The 26,672-nt window shown below is 36.1% G+C and overlaps 1 protein-coding gene across 1 annotated transcript in view; it reads right to left on the reverse strand.

The window, feature by feature from the left end:
* The window catches only part of HMGCLL1 (3-hydroxymethyl-3-methylglutaryl-CoA lyase like 1), a 71,692-nt gene that overhangs the window by 13,482 nt on the left and 31,538 nt on the right, over nucleotides 1-26,672 (reverse strand). Inside the window, exons 6-7 of the mRNA XM_014309872.2 lie at nucleotides 16,454-16,517; nucleotides 11,882-12,070 (exon numbers count right to left, since the gene is read on the reverse strand). Of these exons, the coding sequence (XP_014165347.1) occupies nucleotides 11,882-12,070; nucleotides 16,454-16,517 (253 nt within the window). The remainder of the gene's footprint in view (nucleotides 1-11,881; nucleotides 12,071-16,453; nucleotides 16,518-26,672) is intronic.

Here is a 26,672-nt window from a genome sequence, read left to right on the forward strand (position 1 = left end):
AACAAAAAAGTAAACAAGCAAACATTCAAGCTGGAGTGTACAACACTACCATTCATTTATGTTTAAAATTATAAAAATGTTTTATTTCTGAATGCCTGACTGTTTCAATTCATAGTGCAATATTTCAAAAGAAAAAAAAAAGATAAGTGACAAATTTTTGACTCAAGAGACTGTTTCTGTGTTGCTTCTGCACAGCACAGAATGAAAAAAATGATTGTCATACTTTAGGTACTACATCAGCTTTGGTTTCTGTCTTAGCTGAAGAGTCATCTTCAACTTATTCCACTTATGCAAATGCTTATTTGTTCTCCCAAGCTACAAAGATCCACCCAACACTCATTTGGAGTGAGTTCAGAACTCCAGCCTTCTGGTCACAGTTATCTACAGATTTTCTGCAGTTAATTTTACCTTAGAAAACATCCTAAGATCTTGTTTAAAGCCGCTTGATACGTCTCAAAATAGGAAATAACTCTCCCTTCCTCATTGTTTGCTAGATGATAACAAAATTCTTCTGAGGAGCTGTAAATATTCAAGAATGGCCAGAGGTTTAGTTCCACCCCCTCAGCACAGCTGTCTGTAGAGCTGCCCAAAAAGGAAGGAAGCATCATCCTGTAAACACTACACTTCCCTACTGGAGACCCTGGGATTTGTCATTCCCCAAGTCTGTTCCAGCCATGGCAAACTCTTCTGACCCTTGCTTAGGTCTGAAATTCAGGTTCCATGCAATGTTCTCTTTTTCCAGCAAAAACTAGAATGCACACACTCACAAATAATGAAAGGTCATGAAAACAACAATTTCCAAGAGGGAAGCATTGTAGTGATTCTGTCCATTTTTTTTACAGTTGCTATTAAACTTTAAGAAAAACTACTTTAGGGTAAAAAGGGAGAGGGAGTAATTCCCACCAAGTAGAAAAATAAACATGTCTAAAAGCCATTTATCTTCTTCTAGATGTGTACAGATTAAAGTTCCATATGATTATAGGGAGAACTTCTAAAAAGAAGTCAAGCAACACTTATAGAAATAATTTATTTTCAAAAAAGAATGCAAATTAAATAAAGAATTAAATTCTGAAAAAAACTGGTTTTAAAGGTACTTAATTGTATCTTGATCAAACTTTTGAAAATTTTCTTTCACAATTATTTTTTAAATTATATTGAAATATTGTATTTTATTTCTGTCACTGCTCCACATACCTTTTTAGTGTCCAGTATATAAGCTCAAATCCCCAGAGACACCAGCAGCACACTCAGAGCTGACCAAAACCTCTGAAATCTCATCTCCAGAGACATCCTCAGATGTCATTATGGAACGCCATTTGTGGAATGCCACAAATTCTACTAGGAATGACAGCAAAAACCTCTATTTTGTGTGGCTAAAGCACAGGAAGTTGTGCTCTTTTGTGGCCATGTATATGAGCAAAAACCTAAATGGCATCAGGACTGGAATTCAACTGTCCACTGTGGGTAACTCTTGCATAGTCCTTGGCGCAGCTTTGCCCTGGGGCAGACAGAGCTTCACCAAGCAATTCCTGGCACAGCCTGGGAACTAGGACCCTTTAGGGACTATCCATAGCTGTCAGTCTGGATTTTTGGTTTTTGGGATGCAAGCTTTACACAGCAATTGGCCACAGTACCAGACAAGCCAGGATGTGCTGAGCATGGCAACCCTTTAAAGGAGTGACACAGCAACTGTAGGAATTTAATGCAAACCCTAGGAGAATGCAAACCTTATGGAGACATAGAACTTCACCTCTCAAATTACCATGGCAGCTGATGAGATGGCAATTGAGGAAGAAATGCATGTTGTGGCAGGAGTGCTGAGAAGGAAGAATGGCATGGGCCTACAAGGATGGGTTCTGAGATGAGCCAGTTGTGTAGGAGTGTATTTGTGGAAATCCCATTTCATTTGTTGTGGAATTTGGAAGGTATGGGACAGACAAGCAAGACACCATAAAACTAAAAGGGACAAGTAACAATTGCAGAGAACTAGCTTGTCTTTCTGTGAATGAGAGTGCTTATGTAATGGTGAATAAGGCACAAGAAACGATCTTCAGACCAAGGAAAATTCTTTATTTTCCAGTCATCTAGATAATCAAGGCTTTCATTTTTAGGAATCGAATCAAACACTGTTGTAAAATAGTTATCAGTTCAATTTCTGATTGCTACGGGCAGTCATCTCATTAAAACTACAGCCAGTCCCTATCAATCATGCAAAAACCACCCAAAACACTACCTTTTATGCATGCAATCCAAGGCACAACAGAAATATGCATGGGGAATGTGACACCAGTGTGCCCTCACCATACTCCTTATGCATGCTAAGGATCAGTGATTTCAGGTTTTTAGTGCTGTATTTTCACAGCTTCTAAAAGTACTAAATATTTATTTGAAATGTGGCTTAGCATTTTGAAAACTATTCTATACTAATTTGTTCTATAAACACCTGAAACCTTTTTTTTTTTAAGCCTTCTTACATTTCCAGCATTTGGAAGTAATTTGTTTCTAGTCCAAAAAAATGAATGTCTGTCTCTAACAAAAAGAGCTGGATTGCTGCCCAATCCACTTCAGAACTGGATGATGCTGACTTTTAGCCATTTAAATAGTCAAGTTAAACAAGACACTGCTGGGATGATAAAAGGGGCTCTGTAAAGAGACTGTTGCTCTGCCTTTGTGGACTTAAACCTATCAAACAATGACTAGGAAAACAGTGAAAGAGAGAAAAAAATTAACCTAAGTACCAGGGAAAACATTCGGGTTAGGTGAATGCAGGAGCACGGTATCTGTTCACATCATTCTTTCCTCTTGCCAGGGAGCTGCCAGCAGGATATTTACTCTGCTTAAGCACTCACAGAGGCCAAGAATGGCAAAAAGGAATTACAGAGGGCAACAAAGTGAAGGGCACTTAGACACTGACAGTCTGTGTGGAGTATTACCCTAAAAAGCAACTGTAATCTGCTAATTTTGTACCTAAATTACATTCTATGCAATTTTGTGTGAGCCTTGTTTGCAAGGCTCTACTGTGCAAGCTTCTTATTATCTTATTAACACTAGTATCTTATTAATACTAGTTCCTTTCCCTTTTTCAAACATAGTTCCAGATACGACAACTAAAGATGCAGCAGAACAGAATCTGATGAAGACCAGAGAACCATTTAAAGTAAATTCTCTGAATCTGCTTATTTTTGCATAGAAAGAAGTGCATTCACAAGAGGACAAAGATGCACAGTAATGAAAGCAATATTAGAAATGTATTTTAGGTACTGATCAACTAAATCAGTATGGCTTTAATGGTTCTAGATTTAATGAAAATGATCATGAGGCTTAAATTGGAATGTACCACTGACACTGCAGAATGAAATGTGTAAATGAATGCCACTTACAGGACGGAGAACTCAGAAGTTAAAGCACTTAAGACATGATTAGGCAAGATAAAATAAAACAGCATTCCAAGAAAAAGAAATGTACAAGGGGGACACAAGCACAGAAAAAGAATATTTGGGCCAAATTAATTTTTTTTAATAAATACACAGCTTCAATTCTATTTGTATAGAAATGATCTTTGCTTTTAAGACAGAAAACTAAAACCACTTCAAATTTTATTTGTATAGTTGCTGCAATAATTTTCCATTAATATTCCATTTAGACATAGAGTGATATGTATGAATTTTCAGAGCTATAAAGAAAGATGCATTGATTTGCATGTAAAAATCAAATGTTTAAAAATATTTTAGAAGATAGCTGAGGTTTGATTGTAAGCCAAAGGAAAGTCATGTCTACTGTTGCAAGTCAGCCCTAGTGAGTAATTTGAAGATGAGAATAATCTATACAAGATGAAGGTTCTCTTTTCTTAGTATCCTGAAACAGACTTAGACTTGAGGTTTGTTGGTTCAGTAACTAGGTCTGAGAGCTTCTGAAATCCAATATTACAGCATATTACAAGCAGCTAAACAATGTGCATTTCTATTATTCAGTAATCCTTTATAGTAAGCTAAGTTTCATTTCAAATAAAAACCAAAACCCACAAAACCAATAGGCTACCTATTGGTATATGCATGTAAACAAATCTAACTCAGGAACTGTCACTGCTATTTCAATACACAATAACAAATATATTCCTCTTCCTATCTTAAAATATTCAAACAATAAGAACCTTGAAACAAAGTCTAACATTTAGGTTTTTTCCCCAATTATACTGTAACAGTTATAATAATAGTAAGGATTAATTTATTTGTGGACTCTCAGACTATCAAGTTTTTCTGAAGCATAATGATAGGAACTTACAGTTCCTCAGAAATTGCACATTGTGCACATTCTGCAAAAAGCAGCAGAAAGAAATAAAAAATGCAGTCACTAATTCTTTTGTACTGATCTAAGAGAAGAGTAAAACTAGGGCTGCTAATTCTTTAATTCTTTTGTACTGATCTGAGAAAAGAGCAGGAGTGATGCTGCCTGTTCATTTAATTCCTTATTTTGCTGTTACTAAAGGCAAAAACATAAAACCAGTAAAAAAAAAATAAAAAATAAAAAAGAAAAGAAAAAATACTGGAAAACATCTGCCAGATTTTGAGCATGAATGCCTATGTTTTCATTTTCTTCCCATATGTAGGTCTGATTTATCCATTTGTGCAGTATGTTTTTTCATTTACAATAGTAACTAGCTGACTGCTCACAGTAGCAATATCATTTGATCGAATGCAAGGTTTTTTCCTACTTTCTTAAAGTAGACACCCTCTTTTTAAGTTTTTTTCAGAAGAAGAAAATGAATATTTTCTTCAGCCTGCTACTTTTGCATAATTCACCTGCCATTTTTCCCCTAACTTATTTGCTTTCAAATAGAGTATTATTCATCAGTCTTGTTAGCTTTCAATCTCAAGCAACTCTACTCACATGCTTTCCCAATATCATGTACTTCTTTGTCTCCAACATCTGCTTTTTTAATTGCTAGCTTTAGCTTAGTGCTATGTCATTTCCACAGGGAAGGGGGAATAAAAGGAAACAGAAACAAAAAGGCAAATTGATGTTTTCTAAGGAGTTTTATTTTACTGACAACATTTTGCCTAGCTTGCTAAAATTTCAAAAGTAGTGTTTATACTTTCAGACCCAGAAAATACCCAGTGAGTGTCCTGGATAATTTAATTCTTAGAAAAATCCAAAAGTAGAAATCTGGGAATACCCTTACTTAAAAAACAGGCATGTTGCAGTAAATTCTCTTGCTTTACCTAAAATTTTTGTGTATTCCCATTCTCTTATGTTTGATCTCAAACATTTTCTTTTGCATGTTTTAGATTACACAGATTTCCATTTACAAATTGGGCTAGCTATCCTGTTTCTCACAATTCAAATCTAAAACTTGAAAAAATTTAATTTCTACAAGTTAGAACAATTACCCTTAACATGAGCATTACAGTATTGCAAATTATTCATTTAAGCAGGAAAACCTAGGATCCATAAGCCAATATATCCACAACTCTGCTGATGGGTGCTTTCCAGCTTAAAGAAGTTCCGTTTCATAATTCCATTTGTTTCCTACCCTTTAGCCAACTTTCCACTTATTACATGCCTCCACACCTTAATATGAACTTCCACTGCAGAAAACTGCAAACTGTTTTCTAAAAAGTCAAAGCATGTGATGGCCATTGTACATCTTTTGTCTTCTTTGGCAGCGATTGCCTCAAAGAATTCCTGCAAAACACTGAAGCATGACCAGCCCTTCCTGAATTCTGTACAGCTACCCTCAGGCAGGCTGAATTTTTTTGTCATGTTTCCCTATCTGAACCTTCAAATTAGTTTCTGGAGATCTCTGTTAAGTCTTCTGCAGTTTCCTGGCATATATTTGTAAACAGCAGAGGAAAGCAAACTTGCGAGGTCTGCTGAAGCCTTTCCATCTCTATGCTTTCCTCAAAATAGGAATGCAAGCATATTAAGTTTTTTTCAATATCGCCAAATATGTGCATACTTCTATATGGCAAGCCTCTCCTATGCTCACATTGTGCTTCATAATGTCTTCAGAGTGCCACGTTGTGCAGGACAAAAGAAGTGGAAGGTTACAGGGTCAGATAATTTGATTAGGCACAGAAGTATTTTGATCATTTGCTCACTCATATACTTTAGCTTTTTTAATCTAAAAAGTACATTCTACAGAAAAGTTGAAATTATTCTGTTTTTAAATTTTAATTTCAAAAATTAAGTTTTAATTCTTCACAAAAACTGTCTGTACTTGTCTGATGATCTTCCTCTGTTTTTTTCCTAGCACTTCACAAAGTAAAAGAGATAAGCCTTACTTCTGTTTTACAAATAAAATAATAAAATTAAGAAAAAGCCCTGAGTACAGTGACATGTCAAATTAGGAAAGGACAACCCAAGATGCATGTTATGGTTCCTGTCTCCTGTACCTCCTTAATTCCATACAGTATCTCCCTATTAGCTTAGAAAAACAGCCTGTAAGACATTGTTGAAATTTTAACTGAACTGTCATGATTATTTTTTGCTCTGTTAAAATTTAGTTCAAATATAAATAATTTAATTGCCAGGTAGTGAGTGCCCCAGCACACTGCTGAAAAAAAACCCAAAATACTAGTATCCTTTAATGCACTATTGAAGCAAGAATTTTGGCAGGTCAATACTAGCTCATTTTGTCAGTTACTACAGAACTCCCCAAAACCAGTATTTTTTGATGTGTGTAGCAACAGACAAATCTGGCTGGACCAGCTTCCTCAGCTAAAAAGTGCATATTCACTGTTACAGGAGGAATTCCTAGCACAATGAGTACATGCTGGGCTTCACACTTTTTCACAGTTACCTATCTATCTTCTCTGCCTTAATACAGAAGTGTCAATTCATTGTACTGCACTATAGCTCTGGATGACTGTGCTTTTCAGGGAAATAAACAGACAATGTTGCTTACAAATGAAGAACGATAAGGTATTTGTTTGGGGTTTTTTTTATTTATTTCTTGATCAGTACGTAAAACTCATGAAAACTAAACTAAAGGTATTGTGCTTATAACTTTTTACAACATAGTTTCATAAAACTGTACTTGAAAAAAAATATCCTGTTGCTTGTTTTTAAATCAAGAGATTAACTGGTGACTGTATACACATTTGTATGTATAATTCAGTAAAAATGTAATGAATAACCAAGAGAAACCCTGAAGCAATTTATCTGGAATAACTATACACATGTAATTTGCCTTTTCTCATTCAGCCTTCCACCACTTCTATCCATATTTTCATGCCATTTTACCATTATTTTATTTTATCACTCCTCTATTCTATTCAGCTATCTAACTTGGCTTCTAGCTGTAACTACTACTCATTCACTGGGACAAGCTAGGATGAGCCCTCATCCTTGTAGATACCTACTAAAATATGGCAGACAAATCCAAGGTGATAGAACTGACTGCAGGATACAAATGTTCAGTGAATCTTCTAGTACACAAGTGTTCTTACATATGATGTATTTATTTGGAAATTCATCACTATGGGCATTACAGGTATATTCTCTTATGTCAGTCACAGAAATGCAGATCTGAAAACTTAAGAGGAAAATGTCAGCAAACGTAATCTGGCACCTGAGAGAGATGTTTAAGTGCTGTCAGACACCAACACCAATTTCTCAGGCTTTCTTGAGTCTGTTTTTTTACCAACAGAGCTCCAAGTGGAGAACTGTTAGGGCTTTGTGAACGCCCAGACATCAGGAAATGCTTTCTGAATTTAACTGAGTAGGAATATCTTGCCTCTGCAAGACAAAGCCTCCAGCTGAGCTCCAAGATCAAAGCACATGACACCTGCCAACTCTCAGCACTCACTCAGCACCACCTGCCATGAAAAGCCATCCTTAAAGCTCAAGTTACTGCCAGTCCCTTCTCTAAAGACTCAACTGTCCTAAAAAGCAGCAAGGACAGACAGCTCCATAGAAAAAGGCAAGCAATGAGTCAAGAGTCAGCCAGACAGGCAGTGGCAGCAACATCACCAGAAAAACAAAGCCATGAAGCTGAGTCAGAGATTCAAGATTGGAATCAGCTCTGGACACAATAACCAGGATCAGACAAGATCAGCGAGCTCTTCTAACGTTTTGCATGGAAGTTCATGTAAATCATGAAGGAGGGAATTTTAAACACAGGATTTTTTAACTGCTTAATTTAGGCTCTACCATTTCATTCTGCTTGCTGTTGTAAGCTCTATTCCTGTAAAAAATGATCCTTGTAAATTAATAAACCATGAACTTCAGCACCTACATTCAGATTTCTCTCCTGTTTCTGGAAGTTAAAACAGCCAGGCCAATGCTGAGTGTCTTTGAGTGAACCCAGATTTTACTACAAAAGTAAACTGGATGCACAAAAATATGCAGTTTAGTTAGGGTCTCCAGCATACACCAAGAGACTAGAATCAATTTAGTTAAGTGATGCAGGGAAAAGGTCAGCAGCCAGCCATTTTTATTTGGATTTACTTTTCTCAAGTTTATTTCATCTTTAAAATTCAAGGATCTTAAAGAAATTAATAAAATGTTATTAAATATTGTAAGCTCTCCAAAAGGGGCTATGTTATGTTTGTAATAAAACCCTTAAATTTGGATTTTGCAGTCTGAACCTTGAAAGTTTAATTTAAGGCTTGATAAATTGTGGTTTTGGTACTAAAGTGGGGATTTTATATAAAAAATTCCTGTTTTGTGGAAAAAGACAGAACTCATAAAATGAAGTTTCATTTGGCATGTAATCAATCTCATTCATCTCTCTGTGTTCAATAGGGCGAACATGATTACACAAGGTGGTAAAAATCCTTGGTCTTTCTAAGTCATTAGGGTTTTATAATTGTTTTCTTTAAGTTTGAATTTGAGCCTCACAGTGTAGAGATCAGTTCATTTTAATGAATTAGGATAGCAAATTGTATTTGATAAAATTCTATGGGACAATCATGTGGTTGTTGGATATTCAGGTATCACAGCCAGACAAATATCCTCTTTTCCTCTTAGCATACTCTTTCTCTTGTTTGAATATATGTTGAAAAGACACACAAATCTATTCCTGGCAACTACACAAGTTTTACAGGAAAAGAGTTCTTTAACACTTCCATTAAACACTTTCCACACCCTCTACCACTTCTGTACACACAACAGAAGTCAGTTGTCAATGAAACTCAAATCTCCTTAGATAAGGTAAGGTCTACCTTACCAGGGCCTCTCCAGAAAGAAGTTCTCTGACTCATCTTTTTACCCTTCCTTGGAGGTCTGTAACAATTTCCTATAAATGTTTTACTATTTCTGTTACACTATGTGTTTGTCACATTATCTAATGCACATGTGTAATTTTACTCAAAGTACCATAACATCTAACTAGATCTCCACATCATTTCCCATCTTCTGAATTGTCTTTTTAGTAAATTCTATACTCTGGTAGTTTTATATTAAGCCATGTAACCAAGAGTCAGTCATGTTTCTACTTTAAATGTTTGCTGGTTTCTTTTGAAGCATCACTTCATGTTCCTCACATTTTTACACAGATTATTTTCATAAAATGAAGTGAATTTCCTTTCTATCTGTATCAGCAATTCAAAAAATTACTTATGCTTTAAAAGTTGGCTAATCTCTCTCCCATCTTTCACTACCTATCCTTTTCTTAAAACAACACATATAAAACTGAATACTAAAACTGCAAGACTACTGCCCTCCTAATTTCTTATACAGATACGGCCTGTCAGTTCTAGATGACTTTGGATCAGCCCCAAACGAAAGAAAATATTCTGGGTAGTATAGTCCTGCATTAAACAATGTGATCTGTATAAAAAAATCACTTACTGAATTACCAGCAACTCTTTCCACTCCTAGGAGATCTCCCATCGAAGCAATGCCTGAATTAGTGCAGAGTGATTTGTGGCTTTCCAGCTGTCATTCATTAATTCTTAGGAAATACAATATACAGTACAACAGTACTCAGCCTGGGGTTGTTCAGCAGTGTCTTAGGAAGAGTGTAATTTGTCTGCTGAATGTTCTTTAAACTTGTTTTCAAACAATAACTGTAGCCTATTATTTCTATGACCCCCCAAACACATTTCACTCTTGCTGAAATATTGTGTCAGTCACGCAGACCCATAAATGGGGAAGGGAAAGGAATTGTGTCTGAGAAGAGTTTGGTTTAGGAAACAGCAGCTGAGTTAAAGACAAGCGGTTTTATTCCAGTGCTCTGCCATTCCTGTATCTTTGGCAGAAAGGAAAGCACAGGCAAGGCTGACAGCAGGGACTAGAAGTGACCTGGGCACTCTGACTCACCAGCTTTACCACTTCACCACACAGTTGGTGACAAGTTCAGCTGAGCCAAAACCACTGCACCTTTAGACATGTACTTTAGGAGACCTTGACAACACAGGGAAGTTTTCTGGTGGGTCTCAGGCACCCTTGCCTTCCCAGAAATATGAGAAAGTTGCATAGGAATTTCTTTTTAAGTCTTTTACCCTCTTGAATTTGCATGTTAATTATCCTAAGCTGCTCATTAGTACTTAAGAGATTTTTTTTTTCCTTTAGCTCTTACACAGCTGGTTTAAGAACTAAATAAAAAGATAGTAAGAGGTAAGCATGAGACAAGAATCACTTACAGCTAATGCTGGAGTTAACAAAGCATAGCCATTGTTCAGTGTTTAGTAGGCACCATGACAGCAATTATTTAAAGGGAGGGTTTGAAAAACAATGCTGCAAATATTTTTATGGCCAACTCCTCCCATGCTCAGGGGTTTACATGCTTTTAGCTATTGCATCTGCAACTGAAGCTAACTGTGAAATTAGCCATTTATTTATCCCATGATACATAGACACATTTGTAACAGTAAAAGTGAGTAAGGGTGAATAGTGAATGCTGTGAGTAAAAGTTAGAACCTTTCTTACCAGATTTTGTCATTCCCTATTTAATCAAATACCTGTGGATTCCCATGTTGGAACTTTCCTTGTTCCTTCTTCTGGCATATACCACTAACACTGTTAACACAATTGTAGCTAAATAACATAATATGAGCTCTGCCAAAATAACAAGTCAGACAAAGGAAACTTTGATCTTCAAAATGACTGCCTGAATTGCATGGAAACAGAAGACACCATTAAGTATAAAATAGAACAATAAAGGCCCACAATTTGTAAATAGCTACTGACTCTGTAACGCTTAGTAAAAGTAGGTCTCCTTAGCAAAGGCATTTTAAGATATTTCTCAAGATTGTATCTTGACAAAAACTAAATTAGAACTTGCAGCCTGTTTTTTGAATTGTGTCCTATTCTGAATCTCTTATGGAAATTAACTCTGATAATTTAGGCACAGATTTGAAAGCTGATTAAATAAGATATAAAGTTGTTGCTAATCTTACTTGGTAGGCATAACTGATAAACAAAAAAGAATAATGAAGGCATATGAATAGTGATAAAATTATCTAGATGATTCTGTGCACATAACTACCAACATTTTAGATTTATCCATCTGAAATCAAGATGCAATTATGCATTATTCCATTTTACTTTTAGACACATCCACAAAGTAGAAATTTTAGCTTAGTGGAAAACAAGCATATAGCTGTTCCTAAGAAAACTGGAATCTGAGATATCAGAAAAGAATTATTTAATGTCCCTCCTTCATCTAATGTCAATTAAATGTAAACTCATAACTGTTTCTTAGTGATTTTGTATGGAATTGAATGTGATTAATATATAAATTTCGACATTTCCTGGTAAAAGCAACAGCAATAATACTAGTAGACAATTTGATGTGTGAGGAATACTTTCCTAAAGTTTAGTGAGTGCCTTTTTGCTCTTCTAATGATCTCTTTAATGGCAGATTTTTTTAAAATTGCACACTGAATTAAAATAAGAATACTACTATTGTATATTATGAAAGGAAAAACCAAGTCACCTGCATGGCTGTGAGGATATTGGCTAACGCCTGGCCATACGTGTCATGACAGTGAACAGCAAGAGCACTCAAAGGAATTTCTTTCATAACAGCTTCCAGCATTTTTTTCATACTTCCAGGTGTCCCCACACCAATTGTATCTCCCAGAGAGATTTCATAACAGCCCATACTGTACAGCCGCTTAGATACCTGATTGGAAACAGAAAAACAAGAGGTCAAGATGACACCAAGAGGTCAAGATGAAAGAGTATAAAATTGGGTCAAGAACAAACACTATAAAGGACATACTTCTGTACAGGTTTTAGGTTTGCACCTACTGAGGTGGATCTATTTATCAGACAACATATATTCATTGTTGAAAACTGCCATAGAAGAACAACCCACAGATCCTCTCATTTTAAAATTATAGTTCTGCTACATTCTGTATGTGGAATAGCTAACCAAGTCAAATCCATCAAAAACTTGCTTTCTGACTCTCCCACGGAATCCAAACGAGCAAAATTTTAAAATTATGAATTAATTTCTGTCAAGCCCTTTCCTAACACTTTCTTCTCTCTGGGGACTTCTCAGCTGTTTGGTTTTCTCCATGTACTTAGAAGTTGTGCAGGGTAAAGACCTGTTCTTTTGTTTGCATATTATATGAAGCCAACAAAGATAATAAATAATTAACAAAAAGCGTTATTTTTCTTTCTCTTGGCACTGAAAAAAATCAATGAAAGCTGAAATTTTAACGTGCTGCAGTCAACATTAATTTTGCAATATCAATTTTGCTTGCTTTTCATGAAATCAAACATTAAAATACTAACAAAGCAAAACTGCAACTTAATTAACATTCTGGTCCTTAAGTTTTAAAAATTTTCTTAATATAAAACAAAACCATATACAAATAGGTCTTACTTATGTAAGCAGAGCCCTAAATATTTCTGGAATTACGTCTTCAGGGAGCTCTTTGCATGAGTGAAAACTGAGGTCTGGCTTCATAATTTTTGCATGGAGAGAAACACATTCAGAAGCAGAAAATCATATTTTCACTGAAAATATTGCTTCAGGAATTGAATGCAGGCGCTTTCCATCTTATTTTTGTTGGATTCATTTGGAAAGATTCCCCCTTATTTTCAGCTGCTCAATATGTTTGTCCCCTTTAGTATTCCCCACTGTGTATGAAACATCCCAAAAGACCACTCCACTGGAATGGAATCCCAGTTTAGAAACTAACTGTTTAGAGATGAAAAAATACAGCCCTCTTCCAAAAAGACATCTTAAGTCACACTGCAGTCTGCTGTTAAAACAATTCCAGGGCTCCATCAGTGGGATTGCTGTGAGCATGTCTGAGGAAGTGGACAAAGTGCTGCACCAGCAGTCTCGGAAGCGCTGGATTAATATTGCTGCTCACTTAATTCAAAGAACAGCTGAAAAAAAAGAAATAGTCTGAATCATCCTGTTTAAGGCTTGGAAGTGCTATGACTATTGCAAATGTGGTAAAACTGTGCTTTAAAGTCAGATTCCCTGGTTCATATACATATAAATTCAACATACATTTTAAGAAAGGGACATTCACCAGAATGAAAAAGGGATTCATCTCACAGTGTATTTTTATATCATCAACACATGGCAGGCATTTTAACTAGACTACTGTTGTAAGAAAGAAAAAGGATCATCTGCAGTTAGTGGTGGATTACAGTCAGTTAAATCCCAAACCTTAGTGTTTCTTCAAGACCAGGGCAAAGAAATGTATTGCACTTCCCCCCCTCTTCTTTTTAATGCACAATTCAAAGTTTTTCTAGTAAGTATTTTAGTCAAAACTTGGACCATATAAACTGCTAGAAATCATACTGCATTTACTTCTTTTTCATGCTCAGTCCTTAGGTCTTTTCATTTCCTAAATGCAGAGTTCTGAAAGATGGAAGAAGAGAGGATGAAATTTAACAAGCTGAGCATCATCACTGACTCATCACAACCTAAACTGAAAAAGAGATCTAAATTTAATTTATAGCTTGGAAGAAGAATGGGAGTTTTTGTACTGAATTTTCTATTCTACCATAGTAGAAGGAAGCTTGTTAGTTATAGTTTTGTAAGTTTTCAATGTGGATTTTTGGGAGGAGAGTGTGGGAGAAGAGAACACACTGTTTTTCTACGTAATCAGGATGTGATTTTGAGCTTTCAGCTTTGTTGATTGAACAGGGTTGTGTTCTGCACCACTGAGCAGCTTTGTTATGCATATGAGTTTCCCTCTGGAAACACTGCTTGGCACCAAGCATTGATCAAAATGGGAATTGGGGAACCAGCACTGCAACCTCTTAGGCATGTGAACAGTCCTACTCCTGGAAATATCAAAAACTATATTCCTATATTGAATACAAAAAAAAGCCGATAATCCAGTTATAGATTATTTTAAGTAACTAACAATCTAAAAAACCTTCAGTTCTTGTGCTGTAAGGGAAACTTTAATGATCCAATAATATTCAAATAAGAGTAGGTACATTTTCTATAGTTTAGTCAGAATGTGTCCTGAATAATATTTAGCTTAATGAATCCACTGCTTTAGGTTAAAAGGAAGCTAAAGAAAGAAATAAGCAGGCAGAAAGACAAAACCAGCCAAATATATAATGGAATTATATGATAATGCATTAGACAACTGGCTTCAAGGATGTTATACAGCGCTTCTGAAAACTTTCAGGCTATATCTGCCTAAAGTTGAAATACTCAAACAACAAAATGATAAATGGTTAAGAAGTGACTTCCTTTCAAGAATCAGCAGAGTAACAGGACTAGGCAATTTATTTTAGGATATGAAAACTGTTTGTTTGTTTGTTTTAAATAAAGAACCATACAAATACACCTGATAGATTCCAGAAGTCTGAAGGCATCTGAATTTTGCATTCACTTGATAACTATGTGTAAAGCAGTTACATATCTAGTATGCCAGAAATTAATGTAGTCTGCAACAATCTGTAATAATGCATGTAGTCTGAAATAATCCACCTCTTCTAATTGTTTTTTGCTTCAGTTAAAAAATATTTTGCTTAAAAAAATTAAAATGCTCACTGTTACTGACTGGAGGAGAAACTGTCTAAACCTTTCAATCACAGCTGCTGATTGCAATACACAAGTCAAGGGAGTCAAAATGCTCCCATCCCAAAAAGATGATGACCAGAGCAGCAGCTCTCTGAAAGAGTTTAGCAACTCAGCCAGTAATTTTGGTAATGCTGATTCTGTGCATGTATTTATACAAAAGCTATCAGATGCTTCTATATATGCAGCAGTGCTTGCCGAATCAGGGATGGAATTAATAAATTTAATGTGGTAGCTTTTATCATGAACACATACACATACAGGTACTCAAGATGACACTTAATAGGATGAAGATAGAAATTAAAATAGCTGTGTAGTAAAAGTTAGCAGGTCAGGAACATTAAATAGCAATCCCACTGGCAAACTGAGAAGGAACTCTTCTCAGTAAAAGGAGCTTTTCTCAGTAAAAAACAAGCAACACATAGAAAGAAGCCTTTTGGGGAACATGGTAAACATGTCATCACTGCTCTAACTAAAGCTGTGTCATTTCTAACCTTCACTTCATATTAAAACAAATACATTTAGAAATACTGACAACTTTCCAAATTAGTTCGTTGTTTTGTTTTTTTTAAAGAGTATGAATATGTGTGGATACTGTGGGAGAAGTATTAGAAGTATTATCACAAATTCCATCTGGAGTGTATACTAGAAGAAGATGCAAGAGAACAGGATCTGAAAACCACATACATAACATAATATATCAGACAAATGTTGACTAGTTGTTAGTGCTACAAATTGAAAAATAATGGTCTGGATATTCTGCTAGATCAACAAAAATAGGTGATTAAGTGTATCGGAGAAGACAAGTCTGTCTCTCGGTGGAAGGCCAGCATGTTCTGTCTTAAGCCTCTTGGAATTTTTACTCCACTTTCGTTTTTTCCAGTCCATTTAAGCTTTGATGCCCTCTTTGCCTTCCTGCAAAATTTTACACTTCTGTTTCACTCATCTCTCTTCTGGAAAAAGGGCTGTACTAAGATATCTTCTTCCTTATCCTATATTCCAAATAAGGAAAAGGGGCAGGGAGAGAAGGTGCAACTTATTCCATCATGGTACTACAGCAATTTAAGAAATCATATGAGGGGTGAGTTTTGGTTCATGTCTATCATATGACCCTCACCAGAAGCACAATGACAACACAGTGTGCTTATTCCAGCATAAAATGGATTTAAAAAGCAAAAAGCTGTGCAGGAAACCCTTTTGTACAACATAGTCCACTAACATATGTGCTCGAGTCTATTTTTTAAGTAATTTCCTACCTTCTTGCTAGATGAAATACTGCATAATATTTTTTTCTTATGACTGATAACAATCAAAATATGCTACTTTTCTCACATTTGACTGTAGATCGTTAAGTGAGGTTATGCATCAAGCTTTAGTTTTAGCTAGGTTTTTGCTTGTTTTCCTTAAATTTTATCCATTAAAGATCTTTTTATGATTAAGTAGAGATAATTACATATATTTTTGATTTATTAAAAAGACAAGCCAGAAATTCACTCTTACTTCTGCCACTTTATCTGGTACAACGTTTCCTTCATATGGGCATCCTAAGGCACAGGACACATACCTGTAACAAAAAGAACACACAATATTCTGGTTTATATATATATATATACATACACACACACACACACACACATATATATATACATATGTACGTATGTATGTATTCATCCACATTACATCAAAAATAGATTAAATACAATTTTGAACACATAAACCAATCAACATAAAGATTTGAAGAACGAAAAGTTAAAATTACATCAGATGACAAAAAAAGGTTTATCAATTTTCCTTTCAGATCATAGAACAACAATGCAAATCTTTATTTATGCTCAATATATGTTATGAGTTGTAAAGGACTGGCAAGGTAGCCAAGTTTACAGTGTTGTAGGAGACTTGGTTTTTCTTGATATTTCCATCTGAACTTACAAGAGTCAGCTCAAACTTGGCCTTGCCTTGCCCTCACAAGGTATTCAGAGAAAGATATCACTTTCTTCCTTGCAATACTATCCATATCATAGCAACCATGGACACAGACTACTTCTGACAGCCCCACCATCTCATCAGAACTGTAAATGAGGACATAAGTCATCAGAACTGTGGTGAAGGAGGAACCTTTCATGCTCCCTCTCTACTGGCATTTCTGTCCCAGTGCCCCAGAAGAATTATAGCTCCATTGCAAGCTGTAATTTAGGCATGCCTTGGGACAAGAAGAAACTGAGAAGCCAAACTGTGTCCCTCAGCAGCTATTGGCTCCACAAAGAACAAAAAACTGAAAGCCACAACCAAACTTCCTTTGTTCAGCCCTAATGCTCTATTAGCATGGAATTCAGTTTAAATTCTTCTTTTTAATGACAGTTAAGACCCAAGAAATTCTAATTAAACTTCTAATTGTTTATCTTAAATTGATCAGGAATAGGATTAAACTAACCAGAAACATCCAGTCAAAATCAAAAGTGTGACTGTAAAAGGATTCACAATAGATTCTGAGGCCTGCAGAGCCCCAGTCCCAGTGGGACGGTGCTCAACTGCTCAACTGGAAAACAAGAGCCTTCATCGATCTCCCATCATTCCCTTTCACTCAACACTGAAGGATATAATGTAAAATTATACACTGTATAATGCAAAAGGGATTGAACAGATGCCAGTTTGTATGTAGTCAAGGTCCATGGGGTAAAGGATGTATTCTTTCTTTGCAGTTGAAGGAGAAACTGATTGATAGAATGTGAAATTAGGATCAGTAACAGGCAAAAACAAATTGTGGAAAAAATGTCCATATTTTAATACATAGAGCATATTCCGTCCCCTATATGAAGGCATGTTACTAGAAGTAAGAGTAAGAATGAAGCCAACCTTAAACCTAGAAAGAGCTTGATTAGCTCTGACAAAGAAATGGAAATGAATTTTGCTTCCACAAAAGTGGCTGGGTCCATTACATCCTGCTCATAATTTTAATCCAGATGCCTACTAGGCATGATTTCAATTATCAATATGTCATTATGAAAACCAGGTTTTTGAAACTCGGCCACTGAATTCATTAACTATCAGCCCCAATTTAGATGTCACTGTTTAAATTCCAAAATTCTGAATTTTCGTATCTGCATTAAAGATAATGTAGCTACTGTTAACACTTAAACACTGTCCTGATTTTCAGTGACATATAACTGAAAAGCAATTCAGGATAATTTCCTAATTTTTTTTTATGCATACAGTTTTTCAAATGAAATTAAGCGTGAAGAATTTCAGACCCAAAGGATTGATTTTTACATAATACTACAGTGCCTAGAGCTAGTGACTGCATACACCTACTGAAATTAGTTTCAAAATCAGCCACAGCACTTTTTATGAAGTGATTAAGAACAGTACTACATTCTAAGTAAATGCAGAACATAGAGTATGTATGTGCACATGTTCGCTTTACTTACATATCTTTACAGGTTCCTAATGGCTGCATATGTCAGATCAAGAAGACATGCATTTGGTAGTGATAATGTGGCATGAACGACATCTGGGATGGAGTAGGGCAAACAAAAGTAAAAGCAGGCCAAAAGGTATCTAGAGAACAACAGAATACTCCCTGTGGTTCACACCAGAGAGCAGAAACTTGCCTGAGCTCACATAATTCAGCAGGGCCTGCTGGGGTATGAAAGTATGTGGTGACCTGAGGAATCTGCCTGCTACAATACACAAATCTGTTTGAGATTATGAACCCTCTGCATACTTACACCATCGCAACCAGACTGACATTTTAAACAAGGAAAATATGGTAGATATAATCTATCTGGGCATCAGATATTCAATATTAAACTGGAGAAAATAGGGATTACTGAAAGAATTTGACAGGAAAAGAACTTCCTACCAGATAGACAACAAAAGTCCTGCGAAGAATGAAAAAAACAAATTTTCAGTAGAGTTCATCAAGAATGAGCTTGGCAGAATTTTATCTAATATTTTCACTTAATGAGTTGGAATAAAAAGTAGAGATGTGGTGATAACATTAAATTTGAAAACAAAATACTTAAAATGCAGCTGTAAAAGAGCAAAGCACACTCCAGACATACATCAGGATAAGCATTTTTAATAGAGGATATAAAATAGCAGACAGAATCACAAAATAAGATGAACTGGAAGAGACTCACAAGGATCATTGAGTCCAGCTCCTGGACCCTGCACAAGACGATCCCCAGGAGTCACACCCAGTGCCCGAGAGCATTGTAGAAATGCTTCTCAAACTCTGTCAGGCTGGTCCTGTAACCACTGTCCTGGGGAGCTGTCCCAGTGCCCAAACACCCTCTGGGTGAAGAACCTTTTTCTGATATCCAACCTACACCTCCTCTGGCACAATCTCAGGCCATTCCCTCGGGTCCTGCCATGGATCACCACAGACAATAGATCAGTGTCTGGGCCTCCTCTTGCCCTCATGAAGAAGCTGTAACTGCAGTGAGGTCTCCCCTCAGTCTCTTCCAGGCTGAACAGAACAAGTAACCTCAGCTGCTCCTCATACAGCTTCCCCCTCCAGGCCCTTTGCCATCTTTGTTTCCCTTCTTTGAATGCTCACAAATATCTTTCTTGTATTGTGGCACCCAAAACCACACACAATATTCCAACTGAGGCCACCCCCGGGCAGAGCAGAGAGGGACAACTCCCTCCCTTGCCTGGCTAGCAATGCTGGCAGGGCCTCATGCCCTCAGGACAGGGTTGGCCCCCCTGGTTATCAGGGCACTGCTAACAAATATTCAACTTGCCATTGACCAGGACCCCCAGCTCCCTTTCTGGGGCACTGGTTCCAGCACCTCATTCCCCAGTCTGTCTGTACATCCAGGCTTGCCTCATCCCAGGCGCAGGACGTGGCACATTCCCTTCATATGGTTGGTGATTGCCCAGCCCCCTAATTTGTCACTGTCTTTCTGCATGGCCTCTCTGCTTTCGAGGGAGTTGACAGCTCCTCACAGTTTTGTATCATTTGCAAGCTTGCTTAGTATCCCTTCCAGTCCTGTGTCCAAGTCATTTATGAAAATGTTGAAGAACACAGGGCCTAAGATGAAGCCTGTGGAATTATTTTTGAAAAGGTCTTGCTGTATTCTTATAGGAAATGAAATACAATTTGAGTCAGTTGCAGAAAACTCCATGCAAGCTGGAACATAGGCAGGCAAGCACTGAGCACTGCTAGCGGGGTACAGAGTGCCTAGCATGTGAAAACACACACGCATATCTGTGTGAAAGAGCAAAAATAATCATGTGTCTGGTCTGAGTATTTGCCAGGAAATCTAGAATTAAGGCAGTGCTGTGTGGGATGTTTCGTAATTGCATTTGTGTGTTTCCAAACCATTAAGTGGATGTGTGAGGAAATATGTTTCAATACAAAGGCAGATCTGTTATCTACACATAAATTTGGCTGTTACATTTTTCTTTTATTTTTGGGTATGAAAGAATCTAAAGGGCATTAAAATCACAGCAGAATACAACCAAATCAGAGCCCCAAGACCTCCACCCACATAACTCCAACACAGGAAACAACTTTGAAGGACATTCTGCAGAACTGCTTGGAAAGAAGAAAATTACCAAAACAGAGCCACAGAGAGCAGCAGAAGACACAAGTTAAAGGAACAGTCTGGTCAACTGCAGCAAACACTACTGACAAATCAAGAAGAATGAGGAGAGACTACTGTTTCCGAGATCTTGTCATCGGGGAGTTTGGTGAGAGTTGTTGCTGTTGCAAGCAAGGAACAGAAGCCTAAGTGTAGGAGTTATAGGAGGGAATCACAGAAGAGGGTCTCTAGACAGTAATTATAAACAGCGCCTTCAATGAGCTTAGGAATGAAGGAGAGATAGGCGATGAGACATGATATGAAGAACCAAGGAGGGTCAAAGGTGCAATTTTTAAGAGGCAAATGCTTGCTTATATTGCAAGTGGAAAAGAGCCAGAGGACAGTGAGAGGTTAAGAAAGAGAATAAGGGAGGGAAGAAATAAGAGGAAGAACAGAACATGGGGTCACTGGGGCAAGTGGAAGGGGTACAGATGGAAAGTAGACAAGAAACTTCTGCTGCTCTGACAGTGGAGAAGAAAGGACAGAAGGAAGAGGATATAGTATCTATTTTTCTTAGGAGAAAAAGCAAGATCCTATGTGAAGAAAAGCAGCAGAGGAAAGAGAAGAGTTTGAGCAATAAATTACAGAGGCAACTGGGATTTAATTTGTGAATTCAATTAAGTTGGAGAATACAGCTGTTTTCTAAAAAGATAGCAGGACTGAAACTAAAAAATATACCATAATGAAATAGACTGTTCCGGTGTCAGAATATTCACCAGAGACACTCCACAGTATGAGAGCAGAAGCAAATATCTGAGAGTTCACAAAGTGGAATCTGCAATGGAAGTGTTTATTTCTAAGTATGTGCTTAAATCTTTGCTGAATCAAGGCCAGACATAGCTTAACTAAGTCTTCAGCACACAAAAAAAGAAAACAGCACATGAAGCCAGAGATGGAAAGAAGGACTTGCAAGTGAACACATTGATACACGATGCTTTAGGAGCACACAAGTATGTGCTGTTTTGCTCACTCAGATTTTGAGAAATCAGAATCCTTGCCTATAAGAAAAAGTGATAAAAAGAAGTTTTCTACTTGTTTCACCTGGCAGAGTTTAGCCAGTCTCTCATCTGTCTGCAGATTTCACTGCAGATCAGCATCATTGAGTCTTCTACTAAATTGTTTCCTATGCACATAAAACAAAAACAAAATAAAAAAAACCACACAACAACTTGACTGTGTAATATTTTGCACAAAAATGCTGAACAGCCTCTGGGGATGGGGAGGGAAAAGGAAGAGGAAGAGAGTTTTCAATTTCTTCCAGTATGCCAAAACCAAATTTCAACGTTCCACAAATGGTATAGACAGCACAAGGTCCCCATGATCAAGGTCACTAGGAATGGTGATAACCACATCAGCCCAGTGTCTGTGAAGTGAAGGATATAAAACCACAAACAGGGTAAATGAGCAAACATTTCTTAACCAAAGTGTGTTAAAGGGAAAATTAATCCAAGCAAAAACTGAACTCCATGTTGTAATCAGCCCTTTGTCAACTTGCCAGAGCCAGATCCACAGCTGTTACCACAGCTGGAAGCATGAAGCCTCCTGAGAAGCCAGTTGCAGACTCAGATGCTGCTGTTTCCTGTTTATTATTATAGTGTAAGTTTGCATATAATTTACCATGTTCACTGCAGATGTATTTATTTTTATTGGATGTTTGTGCTAAAATGTACATGCCTATCATTTGGTGAATTCATAATATTAAGATTGAACTATTCTGTCTCTTTCCAAAGAAAACCATTTATTAAAAACAGGGAGTCTTTACTGTAGGGAGAGAAAAAACACAAAGAAGTAAAGAGAGAGAAAAAGGAGATTCCTCAAGAAATAGATTCTCCAAGCCAAGTCCAAAATGTGTAAATAAGGCCAGGATCTTTTTTTCACATTTGATTTTTAAAACAACCAAAAAACTCCCCAAACAACCTCCCGCTCCTCCCTCTCCCTAAAAAAAAAAAGAAAAAAAGAAACAATCTCTCCATGTATTCAGTGCCCAGTTAAAAGTAATATGTATCCTTTTCACAGTGGATACTACAGAAAAAATATTTGTTAGTATTTTTAAATGCCAAAAAAACACTATTAAATTGTGAACTATGATAAAATACTGAACCACGTTCTACAAAATAGTTACTTCTCTAAAAAGTAACCCAGCTGTTACAATAATGAAGGGCCACTAAACCATTTAACTTTCAGTAACTCTCTCTAGTTACCTTTGGAGCTATCAGTAACATACTATTGAGCACACCACCTTGTTACCTTATAATTTCATACTAACATTTCATATCTGATTTACACTACTCTTTTGGAAGACACAGGGATCATTTTTACTTCCCACAGAGATCCCTCTTCTTTTTCTTTTTTTCTGCTTTTTTTTTTTTTTAAGCAGCTCTTCTGGCCTGCTATTAATATTTTTTCTCTGTAGGTACAAAACAATGGCTAAAAGTTGGTAGAAATTTATTCCTCAGGAAAACCTTCACATAGTGCAATCATCCAGTATGATAGAGTCAGTACAATGGCTCCAAGATCCTTTTCTTAATCTGTTTTCTTAATCAGTACAGAGAAATTCACTACATCCCTTATTCCAGCAATCTCTGGCTCCTTAAACCTCTCCAGGGCACTGATTCCTTCTGGCTTAATACTGCATAACCCTGTGGATTTTTTTACCATTCACATACAAAATCGTGTTCCTTCCAATTCTATTAAATGCTCATCTACATTTTGTTGTTTCCATAACCCCAACTATAGGCTCACTTATAGTGACATGAAGATGTTACACCGGTTTTACTATCTAGAAAAGTGATAATAGTATAAATCAAAATATTCTCAAAATAATTGTGAGTATGCTAAACTACACAGTGTAGTCTTTAAAATGGGCAATTTAAAGCAATGTGAAAAAACATGTATTTGAGCCCAAAGTATTCCAGAATACCAGAAAATATGAGTTCTGAGTTTCTGTCTGTATTTGTAAGACACACGCAGCTTCGAACTGTGTGATTTGTGCAAAACTGAATTGATGAGTTCCTCTTATGGTATTTCTAATCACATCTAAATGATTCGCTACTGTAAGGCCATCCAAATATCTCAAGTTACTTAGGATGGACTGCAATAAAAGAAGAAAAAAAGAACACTGTTGAACTGAATTATAAAGATGTGATTATCTTGATAAACAGTAGTTTTAGATAATCAGGATGTGTCTTTATAAACAAAACAGACCACTATTAGTTTCTAAAACCAATTGTTGCAAGTACATTAAAACAAAAAGAATTTATTCTTCCACATCTTTCTTTTCCAAAAGAAATCCCGATATCATTAGCACAAGAAAAAGATAACTAAAATAAATTCTTTAAGTCTTGATTATATTTTGTTTAATATTTTTTATGTTTTTTTTTTAAATACACAACATAGTTTGTTATCTATTTCTCAAGGAAAAAAATATTGCTATATTTCAAGTCTATCAACCAGTATTTGAATTCTGTACAAACACAGATGTAAGCCAAATAGTGATACATTTCAAAGTGCTTTTATGTACTGCAAACTGCATCATACAACTTTTTCTTAAAACGCATAGGATATAAACAAAGGAATTACATAGAGCAGTTCAGAATTAATGTGTGATTGCATGTGCTTTAATTTATGAAGCAGCAGCTTTGTAAGGAAATGCCACTAGAGGTATTCTACAGCAATAATTTGCATCTGTTTTTTTAACGCTGAATCTCTAAATATTTGCATACACATTCACATTTGACTAAATGGCCTTAAAAGGACTGTTCACATGAACATTTTTCAGGTCTGGGACATAAATACAGCTTTTAGTTGCTGACCATGGAGATGTGCTTTTCAGTAAAGGAAAAAAATTACAACCTTTCAGGCTCATATCCCTGGTTCATTTTTTGTAAGAAATAAGGAAGTCCTATATAGTATTGAATGTTTCAGAATGAGATAGTCTGATTTTATGTCATGGTCAGGACCTAAAGCACCATTTTTGGAAAAGAAAGAAAAATACCAGTCCTTACTTCCTTTACTATCGTACTAATTGCAATTCATTCCTGTGTCTTTTTAAATTTTGGAATACATAAACTTAGAAGAATCTTGCTTAATGGAATACATTCACTTGGAAGAAACCAGCTTATTCAGAATTTACTTAACATCTTCTTCATACATACATTCATGATACACAAGGACAATCCAAGTGATAACATCCAATTACCATTTCCCACAATTTTTTATCAATCCTGGCTGTTAAGGCTTAATTTTTAATTTCAGAAGTTGTGATATTTTTAATAGTACCTGAATCATGTATTGCAAGGTGCAAATTTAAAACCAGCACTATTTTGTGTCACTTTACATGTAAAAGACACATAGTAGTAATTAGCTGACCACACAGTTCATAACTGATTTGGCTGAGTGTCCTCACAGAGCGTGTCCCAGATGTTATTGTGAAGTTTTTATGCATGTATTAAAAAACTCCCAAACTAACTCAAAACCCCAAACAAAAACCAACAGAACCCTGCCCCTTTATGATGCTAATAAATGGTCCAACTTCTAAGACCATATGCAACATTTCAATTCTTCATAAACATTTGAACTGATTTAGTAAACATTTAGAAAACTATGGACTGTACTACAGATTTTAAATGTGACAGCTGACAACATAAATTTTCTGGATGATGATGGAGTCAATGTTAGTGCAGCTGTAGTAACAGTAAGACATGCAAAAGCTAAAAGTTTAGTTTCAACTGTTTGAGTGCATTTTTCATAAGATTCAAGTATTGCCAATGATTTATGCCCACTACATAAATTGTAAATTGCCAGTAAAAATAGGAAATACAATTTGAACCCCTTAAAATTATTTTTGGAAGTATTTTTTCAACTGCTCAAATAAGGAGTTAGGGCAAGGCACTAAATTATCCATTTCCTGCAAATAAATAACACTTTAAACAATAATAGCGCTTTAGAGAGGAAAAAATCTCTGTATTGAAATGAACACAAATACAGTTTATGCATATTGTTATTTTTATTACTTTAATAATTGTAGCAAAATATTTAGCCTACAAAATTTATATTAGAATTTCAAATGTGTAGTCCTGGGAGCTTGCTTGAGGAAGAGCTGCAGGTTTTGGCGATGGTTCTTTAAATCAGCCAATGTCTAAAAGGATCATTAAAAACTAAGTACAGAGAGTAAAAATCTTTCTCTGTATAGTCAACAGGTTCATTTTGTGACACCTTGCAGCACAAAGCCTATTATTACATTTCTTTTATTTCTTGTAATTTTTCGAATTCTTGTATTTACAGAAATTACATGATCCTAATCCTTTGGCTATGCAGAAATAGAATGAGATTCATTCGTTCTTATTCCTGATCTCAGAGATAATCATCCACAGCCTAGCCTTAGAGGGGCCACTGGCCATCCTATGGCAGGTACTTTTAAAAAGTACATAACAGTAAACCACAGCAAGAAGGTTGCCTAATTCCCTCCAGTAACTACTAGACAATTTAGGATGACAAACTCAGGCTTGTTGTGTGGTCATGCTCAGATGTGTCTCATGTTACAACAATAGTGAAAAACAATATATAATTATTGTCAGTAAATAATATCTACACAACGAAAACCCTGAAACTAATCTTCTTCAACTGAGGAACAACCAGTCAAACCATGAGTATCTATTCAAAATACTGAATATCAAAAAAAACTTCCCACAAACCCTTGACGGTCTCAGCATTTGAAAAAAATTTCATGGAATCAGGATACCAAAATGCTGTTTATTGTATCTGTCCTTAGCAGATTAGCTACATTAGCTGCTTCCTTAGCAACAGCTAAAGATAGGATCAAAAATCACAGACTTGAATAGCTACTTCTTTTTTGATTGTTTTATTTCCAAGAAAAAGTCACCTGGATTGCACTGAATATTTCTGTGAAATCTCAGTTTAACTTTTACTTTCTGAATATATTTTTATTTTTTTTCATTAAGGAAGAAAAACCCAGAGTTTTATCTCAGTAAATGCAATTAAAAACTCCAGAAGTCTTTCAAATGTACTGCAATATTTGGGAACTAATGGACTACTTTCTCTCAAGTACTAATGGATTCCCTATAGTAGTGCAGGGTTTTCTACCAGAGAAAATCATAGTGTAATTTTCTAGA

Source organism: Geospiza fortis, unplaced genomic scaffold, assembly GCF_000277835.1.
Source record: "Geospiza fortis unplaced genomic scaffold, GeoFor_1.0 scaffold603, whole genome shotgun sequence".
Taxonomy (NCBI): domain Eukaryota; kingdom Metazoa; phylum Chordata; class Aves; order Passeriformes; family Thraupidae; genus Geospiza; species Geospiza fortis.